The sequence below is a fragment of the Falco biarmicus genome, chromosome 5 (genome assembly GCF_023638135.1).
Source record: "Falco biarmicus isolate bFalBia1 chromosome 5, bFalBia1.pri, whole genome shotgun sequence".
Lineage (NCBI taxonomy): Eukaryota > Metazoa > Chordata > Aves > Falconiformes > Falconidae > Falco > Falco biarmicus.
In genome coordinates this window covers 2,302,962-2,318,242 of record NC_079292.1, presented here as the reverse complement: position 1 = coordinate 2,318,242, position 15,281 = coordinate 2,302,962, and the positions used below count along the sequence as shown (strand labels likewise).

The following is a 15,281-nucleotide window of genomic DNA, read 5'->3' as shown; positions in this document are numbered from 1 at the left end:
CAAGATTTAAAATACTCATTGCACATCGCACTTAAGATCCAGGGAAATACCATCCACTGGAAGGTGTGGTTTGGCCATTTCCTGTCACCGACAGCTCAATTTCATCTTACAACTACTAAATAATTTAGTATCAAGTTTGCTGCATTAGTTATGCCTTTGTGTTGTATATTGAATGCAATGCATGCCAGGAAAACTCTCAGAGCCCTGACTCCTCCCACATTATTAAATGAAAAGGGATTCCATATCACAAGTTGATAATCACAGTACTAGAACAAAACCACAGTTTAATGCTTGAACCTTGAATTCTGCCACTCATCTTCACAATGAGAGGAACAGGTGTCAAGAATTATTTAAAAGGTTACGTTGTAAGCTCTTGAAAAGCACAGATACCAACCACTTTTAAAAATATCTTTTAAAAAACTCGCAAAATAGAAATAACAGTCTGAAAAACTGAGACAAAAATGTTCTAAAAATATATGGCAAGTAGCAGGCATCCCTAGTCTCATCTTTCAAAATGAGTCAAGAATAATACTCTTATTCATTAAAAGTAAACACATTTTGGAAAACACAAATGCTTTTTCCATTCTGCACATGTGCAAGGCTTCAAATTACATTTGCACTATCCACAGCCTGCACAGCCAGCCTGTCTTGAGACTACTTCAGGCTTCAGTCCAAAAGCCCTCAGCCATCCATGTAGACATACTACTAAGATTTTTTCCAACGAAGCAGAAGCTTTGACAACATAACACCAGCCGCAGCAAGCTCTGTTTGACAGGGAGTTGTATGATTGAAAAGATTACTGTTTGAAACAAGAATGTGTTGTTCAGGCAATTTCATTATCACTCATTTATCAGAAAACAGGTGCTTTCAAATGTCCCCTTCATCTTTTGCTCCTCACTGTATCGGGTTTGCATGGCAAAGTTTTAGTAGCAGGGAGGGGCTACAGGGGTGGCTTCTGTGAGAAGCTGCTAGAAGCTTTCCCCATGTCCAGTGAAGCCCACGCCAGCCGGCTCCAAGACAGATCGGCCGCTGGCCAAGGCCGAGCCCATCAGCGATGGTGGTAGCCCCTCTGGGATAGCATATGAAGAAGGGGAGAGGGGTATGATGTGGAAAATCTGTGCCAGCAGAAAAGAGGAGTGAGACTGAGAGCGGCAGCCCTGCAGACCCCCAGGTCAGTGCAGAAGGAGGGCAGGAGGTTCTCCGGGCACCAGAGCAGAGATTCCCCTGCAGCCTGCAGTGGAGACCCTGGTGAGGCAGGCTGCGCCCCTGCAGCCCACGGAGGACCCCATGTCGGGGCAGGTGGATGCTTGAAAGAGGCTGTGACCTGGGGGAAGGCCATGCTAGAGCACAGCTGCTGGCAGCGCTTGTGACCCTGCGGGGGACCCATGCAGGAGCGGCCCGGGCAGAGCCGCAGCCCCCCGCGGGAAGGGCTCCCGCTGGAGAAGTTCATGGAGGAGCGTCTCCTGCGGGAGGGCCCGGGCTGGAGCGGGGAAAGAGTGTGAGGAGGAAGGAGCGGCAGAAACAATGTGTGATGAACAGGCCACAACCCCCCTTCCCCCTTCCCCTGTGCTGCTTGCGGGGCAGGGGTAGAGAAACTGGGAATTAAGCCCAGGAAGAAGGAAGGGCTGCGGGGAAGGTGTGCTTTTTTTCCGATTTGAATGGTAATAAACTAATTTCTGCAAGTCAAGTCGTTTTCCCTGTTACGGTAATTGCTGAGTGATCTCCCTGTCCTTACCTCAACCCACAAGCCTTTTGTTCTATTTTCTCTCCCCTGCCCAGCTGAGGGGGCAGTGACAGAGCGGCTGTGGGGGGCACCTGGCATCCAGCCAGGGTCAAACCACCGCAGCCCTTCTCTACCACGCTCAGGAAGGGAACCAAGTGGGATGCTGGTCAGCAAACGGAGAGCGAGAAGAGGGATCCTACTGTGCTGGACAGACTGCAGCAATATAGACAAGATATATAGTTCTCTCTCCTGCTGTTCCTCTAGAAATTACATCAGCAAAAGATCTTGCTGTACTGTCTGCACATGGAGAAGGCCATTACTAACGTGTGCCATCTCAACAGCACACATCAACGAGTATGATGGAGAAACTACAGAACTAATTACCTTCCTTCCTTCCTAAGCACTCCCTATATTTAATGAGCTTTACACATCCTTTTTCATTTCTGAAAGGAACATTCAGAAATAATTTACTGATTTATAAATTATAACTGGACATTTATCAGTGCGGAGAAGTTGAATTCAATGGTTTCTACTTTCAAAGCCACTTACTTTCATGTCTCTTCAGGACTTCTCCACACAGCCTCTGTATTTGCAGCAACTCTTTTCAAAAGCCACCTGAAATTCCACCCGTTTCTTTTTTCTAGCTAAACTTTAACTTTGGCTTCTGTGCCATTTCCCACCAGTTTCAATACAAATGATGGGTTCCTCCCCTAAAAACTCCCCCTTCTCCTTGCTCTTTCTCCCATTCTCCTGCATCTTCTCCGTTTCCAGCTCTGTCTCTCTAAAGACAGACAGCAATTAATATGATCAAATTTGCACAAACTATTATACAGCAGTGTCGTTTTCCTCTATCAGCACATCAGATGGTTACACCATATAGGCGGGCATCTTCATCCACAATCTGTCACTGTCACAGTGTTCCACTGAAGCTGAAGACACACTTGGGTAGAAAGGTGGCAGTCATTCACAAGCGGGTTCACACAGGCAGGAGGCAGTTACTCAACCCACTCCAGTCACGCAAAGGCATTGGGGCAGTGTCACACCCGAACGGCTCCAGTGAAAGAGCCAAGACAGGATCCCAGCAGCGCCAGCCATCAGAACCTTCAGGCTGGGTCTTCCTTTGACATGCTGGGATATATTTTCAGAAGCAGCACGTCATTACTCCCCATGTTTCTTGGGGAAAAAAAATATCAAAAAACCTCTCACCAAGACGCAGTTCTGGACAGCAGCCTCGCTGTGCTCCATCAGGAGCATGTGACAGTTTGGCTTTAGCCCTTCTTGGTGCTTTTTTGTTTCATGTTTTTGGCATTGTCTTACTTGCCATCTGCCTTTTACTCCTTCCCTGTGAAGAACCTGCCCTTTACGAATCATCAGGTTAATGACACCTCATTACTGCACCTGTGAATCAGGTTATAATTAGCCACTTCAGACAGATTTGGGCCAGAAAGCTCAGAATTCATTGTTTAGGCTTGCACACCCACTGGGAAGCTCAGTCCTAAAACCAGGTCATGTTCAACCAGTCAGTACATCAAGACCATTGACGGGGGGAAGAATTATCTTTCCTACAGTTTCTGAACCACTATTCATGCCAGAGATCAGTTAAAAGGCTGGAAAACATAAAAGATCGCCAGAACAATGCAAAAGGCTGTGTTCCTATGCAGGTTTCCTAACTGCAGCCTGCACCAAAGAAAACAAGCTGCAAGAATTCCTCTGGGATCACACTTTCCAACCAGAAAAAGGGTGTGATTGGCAACGCAAACAGATCCCCAACCTAAGGTTAGGTCATGTTTACACAACTAGAGGTTGCAGCCATTTAATAGCACAGGCTCATTAAATCAGGTAAGAGTAATCTTAGCCAATGAAGAAGACAACCACAAATGTGCCTTCCCCCACCACTCCCCACCCCCTTTTTTTATATATATTAAAATCAGGGAAATGTGAGAACTGTTCCTGACCAGTGCACATTTACTATTCGGAAATGATCAGCACATACTGATGCAGCATCCACTCAATGCTGCCCCACTGAACAGCACCACAACATTATTTTTGTAAGTGCAGGTACGACACAAAAGCAACCCTTGATACTGAGGGCCATTTACTTTAAATAAACATTTCTGGCTTGTGCGTATTAGGCATCGAATACAGTTGCAGTTGAGGTGTGTGAATTAAACAGACTCTACCCAACAACTCTGTGAAGACCAGGCTTGCTGCACACAACAGATCCAGTCTCTGCCAGGATGTTCTCAAGACTTACTAAAAGCAATTTTCCTACAGGCTAACTCCAAGTTCACAACCCATCATCTTCTTTTGACAGCTGTTGTGGAAGCCGGTCAAAGCTGTTACATTCTTCTTACTGCTCAAAGCAACATAAACATCATCAGCACTTCCATCAAAAGCATGTTCCCACCTCAGAAATGCAAAAATAAGCATAAAGGAGGTATTTTCACAGCCTAGTTTGAAGAGATATCATGCAGGTATGCATGGCTTCTTAACCCAAAGAGCTGACACAAAACTGAGTTAAACCATTTTCATATGTTTTGTATCTCCTTCCCACTAAAATACGCCAAACACTTCAGAAGCTTTTGCCCTTCTCATCCACATTTTACACGGCTGCTGTCCCAATCTGTAGTTTCTGAAACAAAAGAAAAGCTTCCCAATGAAATGCCATCAATCCAAAGTTGTACAAGATCTAAATGTTCACAGGCATAAAAAAAAAATCAAGTCTTGACAGGAGCTACTTTACCAGCAGTTTGTCACCATATCTACCAAGTGAAAAATAAAGGCATACTCAAAACATTGCACATGTGGAAGCTGTCGTCATTTAACAAGAAGCCAGGAAGAGTTAACCAAGATAAGCGGCACAGAAAGAATAGTGCCTTATGCAGAAGCATTGTCTATTTGGTCCTCTTAAAAATAGTTTACAATGATATAAATAAAAAGGTTTGCTTAAGTCACAGATTGCTGGTAGGTGTTGTTGCAAAACTTTTTTGGTAATTTTTTTGTTTTCCTGTGTGATGGAGCTAGCTCACAATTTGCAAAGTAAGGCAGCAACAGCCCACAATTTACACTAAACACATTGCTCGCTCAGACTATTCCAAATTATTTATGCATTGTTCCACTAGCAAAATGTCAGTAAGCTTCAGCTGTCGTACCAAATGCTGGGATGTCCTGAAGTGCATCTATGGGAAACTTCAGCTGAGGCCACGATGTTTCTGAATACTCAGACACAGAGACAACAAACACCATGACAGACAAAACCACTGAAAATCCTCTTCTTCCACTCCTCCCCTCCTCCCTGTGCACAACTCAATGAAAGAAGCCCATGTTCTTCACTAAAAAAATAATTTTTTTTTAAAATGGAGATTTTTAGCTCCTTGTTTTCTCCTTGCTGAACACTTTGCAGCATGTATTTGTATAGCTACATATATTGATCTAATTCACAAATACTTTTGAATACTGCAACTGTTAAAATAATTTCTTCCTTCTTACACCACAGCATGGTTTGGTTTTCATTTATAGTTTACTTCTGTAATCAAAAAGCAGAGTACATGCAAACATGTTTATATTAATGTCTATTTAAAGATTGTATGAAAAATTACCTAACTGCGAAGCAGGGTGAATTTGGTTTTGTTGACATTAGCAGAGACAACTTCCTGCAGTTACTTTGCTTAATAAAATTAAGTTTCCATCAGGCATAAATTTGGCCTGTTACATATTTAACTGTGCCAACCAACATTTTGCCTGTAGTCCTAATAAAAGTATTTTACAATGTCTACAGTAAAGTGCAAAAAGATAAAAAGCAGTGAAGAATTTCACGCAATGGAGCACAAGTTAAGGAAAAGCCATAGACAATCTGATTTCTCTTCTGGGTAGAAACTAGAAATTTTTCAAAGTCTTATTATGTTATCTTACATATACCCGCCTGTCTCAAAAAGGTTGGAATTTTAAGAAAAGTAGTTAGAAAACAACTCATGTAAAGGGGATAATTGGCAGGCCATAATCCCCAAGTGCAATACCCATGCTAACAGGGCTCGTTTAATCCTTAGGATATCTGAACGTGAACACTGAGGCGGTCAAGCCATCCTACCTTAATTTGGCAATGGCCCACCTGCTAGAGATTCGCTGTTGTCCACAATCCAACAAGGCACAGATGGTGAAACTAATGTTGATATACAAAGACCTTTGAACTATTTTCTCTGTAAAACGCGTGCACTCACAAGCTGCAGTGGGCCATATCAGACCCTGGACCATCCTCGTTACTCTAAAATAGGGCAGGATGATGGGTACCTTCCTGCAGAGGAAGATAACTCCTCATCCTTCTACAGGACTACCAGCAATGACAGGACCACTCTGCCCCTTCCCTGTGCAAGACCTAGAGCCTAAGCATACTTGCTCTTGGGAAAATGCCTAAAGTTCAATGCCAGAGCTGAGGAGTAGCATGTGGAATTTGTATCTCAAGCAACTTCCTTCAAGGCAGTCAGTCATGAGCAAGAAGGTATCCTGAAGCATCACTTTTATCTACCAACAGTAGAAAAAAAATCCTTATTCTTTGTATTGCTGTTATTGAGTGAACAGATACTCTCAGCACGGGGATGGGTCCGAGTCTGTCCCCTTCCACTATGCCCAGCAGCCCACTCAACCAGGCAACACCAGTCCAGACACAAAATGGAAGTTATACATGCACACAGCCAGGCCAACCAGCACAGGCAATGAAAATGCACTCCCGTGTCTCAGCTGTAAGAGCAGCAGTAAAATGTCATCAAAAACCCCACGAGATCAGAGCAGTCCACCTTCCCAGGGCATGGTCACAGGGCTGGCTTGGGAACAAGACTCTTCCACGAGGACCTTGCAGAGCCCCTTCTAAGCATGCAACTTGGCAGCTCAGGTCAAGTCTGCACGTGGACCGATCTTGCATGGAACCAGTGATTTTGAAAAACCATCAGTGTGAAACATTAGCTAAAAAAAACCCACCATACTGGGTACCAAGGATAAGAGGGAAGGCCTAACGCATCTTCTGTCTAAAGCCTTGGTGACCTCACACTCTGAATACCGCATGAACTCAGCCTCTTCATCTTAAGACGGAACAGTTAAAGAACAGCAAATGAATTAATGAAAGGGATGGAGTAATCTTAAGGAGACACTGGAAAAGCTGGAACCCTTAAATTTGGACAGGAGAAGAGTAAGAGAGGAAAAGGACTGATCAAGGGTGGCAAACAAGCTGAATGCTGAAAAGTTATTCACCAGATCTCACAATTCCGTAACTACGGGGCACTTCTTCAAACCACTAAGAATCTCTTAAAAAAGAAAGAAAAGAAATGGCTTCTTTAGAGTCAAGAGTGGACTTCTGTGATATATTGCCTCCACAGCTTCCAGTGCTAGATAGCTCCAGCACTGTCAAGGGGGGAGTTAAATAAATTCATGGATAACACATCCGCAAACAGATACGGAGGTGAAAAGGTAACAATGTACCTCCTGATACGCCTAAAAACAGGTGTTTGTGGATGCTTATGAGGAGCAGGTTGAAGGAACTGGGGTTGTTCAGCCTGGAGAAAAGGGGAGACCTTATCGTTCTCTACAACTCCCTGAAAGGAGGCTGTAGCAAGGAGGGTATCAGTCTTCTCCCAAGGAGCAAGCAATAGGACAAGAGGAAACGGCCTCAGGTTGCTCCAGGGGAGGTTTAGATTGGATACTACAAAACATTGCTTCCCTGAAAGGGCTGTCAGGCACTGGAACAGGCTGCCCAGGGACGTGGTTGAGTCACCGTCCCTGCAGGTATTTGAAAGATCTGTAGATGTGGTGCTTAGGGGCATGGTTTAATGATGGACTTGGCAGTGCTGGGTTAACGGTTGGGCCTGATGATCCTAAAGGCCTTTTCCAACCTAAATGATTCTATGATTGTATAGGAGTAGGAGGTCAACAGGCCACAGAAAGCAACTAGGTTCATGCTTCCTATAAAAGGCTCCTACTTCCACTGCCACAGAATACCAGTTGATGCAGCCTGCTGGCCTGACCAGAAAGGCATCTTTACACTCAGGATGAGTATGGAAGGAAGCAGTAGGCCAGGAATAGTTTGTATGGCATTGGGAAACCTCATGTCCAAGCACAAAGTTTTGCCTGTTTGTTCTTACTTGTCACCTCTAAGTAACTGGCAGTGCTTATCACACACAATTACAAACTTTTCCTGCACTATCTCCTGATGACAGCAGTTGATGGTGATCCACAGATCCTACTGCTCAGCCAAGCAATCTTAGCTACGGCTGAGGAAGATGACACAGGCAGCTACATATGCAAGTCGTCTGGATGAACAAGCAGCTGCTGTGGTCTTAAGATCTAAAGTCCATGCAGCTAGGCACACTAAGGAGAGACAACATCAAATGTGATGCTTTGCATCATCAAGGTGGGTGTTCTCAAGGCTGAAAGGACTTAGGGGTATGGGGAGGCATGTTTCCATTTTTCATTGCAGTGGCAAGGAAGGCTCAAACGCCAGCCACTCCCACACATTTCAGGTTGCACTGTGGTACTGGGATGTCCTTGCTGCTGCTAGAACAAGAATAACAAGGACAGGGCAGTCTGGACATGACACAGGTTTTGAAGAGGCAAAACACATGCAATGGCATGGCAAAGGCTCTGATGTTCAGGAGCACACAATGCATGCTGATAGCTCCAGGTATGTGAGATCCCAGAGGGAGGCCATCAGAAAAGGTGAAATGAAGAGTATTGCAATTAGAGAAGTGCCAAGACACTTCTGCAGCTAGGGCAGTATGTGTGGTCAAGTAACTCGGGTGTACACGGGTGTGCAAGGTGTACTTCTACAGGAAAACATAGACAGCTTCTCTCTCTGTGAGCTACTGATTTATTTTAAGACAGCCCAGGCTGGAAACAGATGCTTTCACCAGAATGTCTCAGAGACAGACAAGAGATATCGAGTGGCTTTCAGCCTTACAGTGAAGATATTTCTCTTACCTTGCTTTAAGTACTTCATTGACTTTTTGTTCTAGTTCTAATCTCCTCTGCCGCTCCTTTTCTAGCTCCTGCCTTAACGTTTCAGCATTTGTTTCTTCTCTCAGCTTCCTGAGCTCCTCCTCTGTTAATTAAAGGAGAAAAAGATTTAGTTACCCTGAAGTATTTCTATAAGAAAATTAAAATCTAATTATGACAGATTAGGTGCATGGGGGTTTATCTGTGCTATACCAAATACGTTCACCAGAAAAAACAAGCAGTCAAGGGCCAGAAAAACTTCATAAAAAAGCACACAGCTCTATCACGTACAAAGTGTTCAGTTACAACTGTTAAAGCAAGGAGAAAACAACTTCAAATTTTTCTTTTCAAGATGCAACGTATCAAAAGCAAGCCCTTGGCACAAGTTACCTTTATCTAAATACAACATGACATACATCTCATTCACCAAAGAAATAAGCAGCAGCAAAGGTTGTCTATTGCTAAATCCAATGGTCATAACAATAAATAATAATAAAAAAAAAGTATCTGTTTTCTTCCCCGATGTCCATGAATAGGAAAAAACCAAAACCATATCCTCACGTAAAGTTATAGCCTCCATCCATCAATTTCAATTTTTATATAAGTCAGATGGCCCCATTAGTATCGTACAGTTTTAAGAAGGGGTTGTGAGATGAGGAATTAGGTCTAGATTTTTACCCTTTTCTGAGTTACAGCGTGCCCTACTAACTTCCATGTAATAATTTACATATAAATATACATACACACATATATTTACTTACACAAGCACACATACACACTCTCTCAACTTTTTTCATGAGAAGTTAGTATCAACTACGTATAAGGCTTTTTTGTGGCTAATTAACCTTGCTTTGTTGTCACTGGCAATACCCTTGTTCTTGACCTTATTTTACTGTAGAGCTACAATGGGGTCACTCTCACTGATCACTTTTCCCAGACAGGAATACAAGAGACATGACAAAAAGAAGACTGAGAATGTTGTGGGGGTTCTGTTGTCTGGTTATTTTTTTAAATGAAAGCATTACATTTTGGTCTCTTGCCTAATTTTTAGGCTCAATCTCAATAATAAATAGTAGAACAGCAAGTGTGTTTCAAGCTTGCAGGAAGCCAGAACAGAAAACACTTGCTAATTCTACTATCAACACGGACACAGGGGTTCAGGTCTTGTGTCATTTAACAAGATTCCTATATTATGTTATACCCTACAGCAACCTCTTCTGTCTCTTTTCAGATGTTGCCCTGTAAATCACTGATACTCAAGATAATTTTGGTATCTGAGCCTCTCTGACTTCAATCATTATGCATCTCGAGAAGGTCTGAAGCCCTTGTGCAAATGTTCAGAGGAACTGAAAAACTCTCCCTCCTCTGCAGGAGGTCCTTGTGCAGTATCTCTGATCATTTTATCTGCTATGCAAGTTAGGTGGTGGTAGATTATCTGTATTCCTGGAGCACTAAGAGGTTTAGAGCACTGAATGAGGAGACACAGGAGAAAGATACATGAATTGAGAAGACAACATGATGGCTTCCACCATGAGGCTAGAGGTTGAACTCCACCACGCAGAAAGGAGTGCTGTCATCTCCCCACTGATGCTTTGTTAGTGACAATGGAAAGAAGAGTTGGAGCACTGAAACCAAGTTATCCTCCAGCAACTAAAACTGAAATTTATTCCCGAGGGTAGGGTTGGGGACTTTTACTGTTACAGCAGGTATTGTCTCTCCTGTAAATAAATGGAAAGATACGGACATAAGGGCATACATATACATGGAGCTGTTCCCAATTACGTGTCCACAAGGAATTTTAAATCCAACAAGAAAACTAAGTTTATAATTAGCTCACCCTACTTTCAAGGGTTTGCCTGGTTACAGAACAAGAGCACGCACCAAGCTGAGCGGAAACATCTGTTGCACTTCAGATGCACTGGAGCTTGTGCAATACCGTGAAGATATCACAAAGAGTTCCAAAGCTTGATAGGGATGTTATTTACTCAAGAACATTAATGGAAAAAATTTCTTCATTAGGCACTTTTTCTTTTTTAAGGGAGGAAGTGACTATGCGTTATGCGTACATAAGAAAACCACAAGTCGTATAAATTAACCTCAATGCCCTTGAAAATGTACTCAGATCTTCCAGCTCCCTTAATTCCAGTTGTTCTGATTGCACTACATCTTACTCTACTAAAAACAAAAACCCCAGAAACTTGACCACTAGAAGGACAAGCAGTGCCAGAGATGCTTTATGGAAAGAGGCAGAGTTAAAGGGCACAAAATGAGGCAGAACTATAAAACGAAACTGAAAAAAACAGCATCCCATCATTAAGGATGTCACAGCTTCACATTTCATAGCATTTCCTAACTTTCACATCCACGACTGCAGTTCAAATCCACCCCACTGTGACTGCTCTGGCCCCTCCAACTCTTTAAAGTAGTATTTGTTGCTGCTTTGGCAGCAGTCTGGTCTGTGGTCTGGCATTGCAAAAAACCCCAAAACCAACAGCAACAAAACCAACACTCTTTTTGTTAATTAAACACACTAAAGTTTGCTAGGTAACCGAAACCATGTGAGGGCTGAGGGGTGGGGGTGGGGGGAGGAGAGGTGGAGTGGGGGCAGGGCACATGTAGAGCTCTTTCTTGCTCTCTTCCTGACAAAACCTACGATTTGGCCACGCTGAACTGAACTTTCAGAGTATACTTCTCTGGCCGTGAGGGGTCCTCCTGCAGAATGAGTGAAGTTGGCTACAAAAAGCAGAGGTCACAGACCCCTGAAAAGAACCTGTAAGAACATTTCACCATGGTATCTATCTGCTGAGCTTTACAGATGAGTATCCTCCTTGACGATGGGAATGGAGTGCTCCTTGGACTTCATCTTCAGACAATAAAAATTTAGACATCCTCCCCCCTGCACACACACACACAAAAGGGTAAAACATAAAAGGTCAAGCTTCAGCTCCAAGACTAATCAGCTTCCATAATTTCCCTCCCAGGCATATCAACCACAGCTCCCGACCTCCTGCTGGGCAAGAAACATTAAAATATTACAAGAGGCCAAGTGCACATCTTAACTGGACATGCAGGTGATGTGAGCAGCCATAAAGCTCATCTGGTTAGAAGGGGGAAATTACTAACAGAAAATGTCTGTGGAAATATTGACAGAGAAAATGCCTTACAGCCTGGGAAGTGGGCCTGGGAAGAAGCAGCATCCTTGAGAAGTGCAGCTGGCCTCTTTAAAGTATACAGCTGGGTACCTACCTAGAAACCAGAGACATCCTGAGATACCATTGATAAGCACAAAAACAAGAAACTGTAACAGCAACTTATCATCTGAAAAGGTGAAAAATAGCCTGGAAAAAGGGGAAAACATTCTGAGAAAGTAAGATTTCATAACTGCCATTGGCTGTTCTATCTCCAAGAACAGGAAAACTGTCTGGAAAAACAAAAATTGGCCAGACAGAACAGAAAACATCTATTTGCTATTCCAGGTAAAAAACAGAAACTAACAGCACCTATCAGCTGCTGAAGTGGTGGTGTCATACACCTCCTCATTTCCCTATGATACAAGAACGACTTAATTTTTATCCAAAATGAAGCTTCTCTCTCTGACAACTTTCTGTGCTGCATGCACTTCTCTCTTCCTAAACAGGCTGAACTCTCCACACAAACTTTCTAAAAGATCTTGGATCCCCGCTGGGGAGGGTTTGGTTTGTCCTCCCACTTCTGGGATAGTTGGGTCCCCCTCTGGGATCAGTTTGTCCTCTCCTCTGGGACACTTTGGCCCATTCTGAGATCTGTCCAATAAGCTTGATAGTGGTATTATTCTAAACATACGCATATGTGCACATACATAATCTATCACAAATTACATCTGCTACTACATTATTGATGGTTGCGTCACTAGTGATAAGTTTGTAGCAACCTGTAATAGCATACACCTACTTGGTTGCTGCCACTGGTTTATAACAGCTTTTTTTGGATACACACACACACACATGTATATAATTTTTTCACTTGTATATATATTCACTTTATCAATCGTAAGTATAGTTGCTAGTGGTGTTTTTTGTGGTATTTGTGGCAGTCCGTAATAAAGCAGAGAAACTTAAGAGGGAAAAGACTCAGTGTCCTTGTGTATTACTGAATTCTACCAACCCACAGTCACAATCTCTATATACCTGCAGGCTGGGTAACCCCTTAGGTTGTGACCCTGAAAAAAATGCTTTAAAATCTCTCTAGCAAAGTCAGCTTGTGTAGAAAAGCAGGAAAATAGCTGGATGCTATTGCATTTTTTAAAATGAACTTTAGAAGTCTGTAAGACAAGGCAACAACAGCATTTCAGCTACATTAACCTGTATATTACTGCACCGTAAGCCCTAGGAGATTTGACCCCATAGGAAAGACCACCATCAGCAATGCATCTCACACATTTCCAAAAAAATTCATCCACTTCAGGTTTTCTACATCTTTTTATTCTCTGTTAGGTGTAACACAACTGTCACACCTGAAACTCTATAAAGATTTGACCACTGAAATTCAAAGATTGAACATTTCAAAAAGTTTGGCTGGTATCATGTAATTGCTAAAAGACAAGCTACCGAGTGTTTCACTGCATCATCGTATGACACCAGCCACTAAAGCAGCTGAAAAATTTCAGTTTTCTCCTCTGAGAAAGCTTGTAAGAAATGTTTTGATAAAAAGCTCTGGAATACTGAAGTATTTAGTTCAGGTGAGACTGAGGAGAATCTGAGTAGTATTTAGAAAAGAAGGATGATGGTAAGGCGCGGCAGCAGGTTGGATTTCTAATTCAGTACCGCATGTGCAGTAAAGCGGATGTCCCCCTTAATGCGGGGATTGGAGGTGGATTAGGGAGTCTCCTAGGAGCCGTTTTACATAATAGCATTCCTTCACAGGCCCACAGGTATGTTGCAAAATCCACCTCTGGGACAAAGTGATCAAAAATTTCTTTCAGAGCATAGCTACAGATTGCAGACCACTGTTTCTAGCTACCAAACCAGTTTAGCATCAAATCTAAGGAGACCAAGTTAAAAACTAGAAATGCCAAAAAGCATTCCCGTCATATTTACACGGGGAAACACCAGTACTTAACAAGACAGAAATAACCCTTCCACGTCTATATTGATTATGGCAAATCTCCCTGCAATCCTTCAAACATCACCAGAGTTCAAGTATGTTGTTTAATTGGTTCTAAACACACTAAATCCCAACCACACACCATCAAACTGGATCTCGCCAGCCATGCTGACTGAACCAGACACGGGGATTTTTCTCCAGCACAGACAACTTCTTGTCTTGCCAGACTCCCACCTTCTACAGAAAGCTAGTATTTTAACTTTGTCCCAAGTAAACCTTAACTTTGTCCCAAGTAAACCAACTATATCACATTACTAACAAAATATTAAAGAGTCTGGAAAAACATCTATTTTCATCATCACAGGCATTGAAGAGCTTTTAGTCTTTATCTTAAACACCAGCAGCAAATGGCAGCGCTGTGAAAGACATGGAACAGCTCCACCACTTTTGATAAAGCAAAAACAACGCTGACTAACAGGCAGTGATGGAGGAAGGACCCACAACAGAAATCCCTAACCTGTTTTTTTCCTGTTTACAATTACTTTGTAATTCATACACTCCTCTGGAGACAAGTTCACAATTCATGGCTACAACTGGATACAGCTTTTGTGTCCTATTTGTTACCTGTTACTCTTCTAACCTCCTTCCCCAGGGCTTATGTCCTTTCCACCACTGACCTGAGAACCACGGAGACTGCCGAAGACTTACCACAACTCTATGCAAAAGACTTCAGATAAGACATTAGTCTTTGATCCCAGACACTGCAAGACATTCTACTTCTTTGCACACCAGATGCTTGCGTAAGACGAGGCCTTGCCTAAGCCATCACTTTAGCAGCTCCACTTCATTAGCTGTCCTTTCTTCTTTAACTCACTTCATGTCTTCTTTCATGTTTGGACTTCTACACTTCACTTGGGGAGCATGAAGCTCACCTGCTTAGGAAGACTACTCAGTGTTTTAAGAAGGAAGAACCTAAACACCCCTCTTCTGAAGCCCCAAACTCCAGGCTGACTGTCTAACCCTTCCTTTGTCTTGTGTGCTTGGGTGGTCACTTCCAAAACAGACACCAGCCTTCTTGTTCTTCACAGCTATTCCAGAGCTGAATGATGGCCTGGAGAATCATGTCAGCAGATGGAGAGCAGCAACAGTGGGCAGAGGGTGGGGGATGCAGCCCTACTGTGGCATTACCTGATCACAATTTTAGAAATTCCTTCCTACCGTAAAAAATACCAGATCTATTACCATTCAGTACAACACTGTAAACTGACCACATTTTAAGCGGAAGTTCTCCACACTGTTTTTTTCTGGACATTGTCCTCATATTCTTTGCTGGAAAAGCAGGAATCTATATTATTTTGACAACGTCCAGCAACCCTTTCACACCAACAGACTGCAGCCAACCTGTGTTCCTATCCTGTATTATTATTTTTGTATGGCTTTTAATTCAGAAAAGCCATGAGTGAACCTGGTGAGGCATAATGGTGAGTTTCAGCATCAC

General features: G+C 42.9%; 1 protein-coding gene across 2 annotated transcripts in view; it reads right to left on the bottom strand.

Annotated features, from left to right (window-relative positions):
* The window catches only part of GRAMD4 (GRAM domain containing 4), an 84,920-nt gene that overhangs the window by 26,070 nt on the left and 43,569 nt on the right, over nt 1–15,281 (bottom strand). For both annotated transcript variants that reach the window (XM_056340338.1, XM_056340337.1), the window contains exon 4: nt 8,687–8,807. In XM_056340338.1, the coding sequence (XP_056196313.1) occupies nt 8,687–8,807 (121 nt within the window). The remainder of the gene's footprint in view (nt 1–8,686; nt 8,808–15,281) is intronic.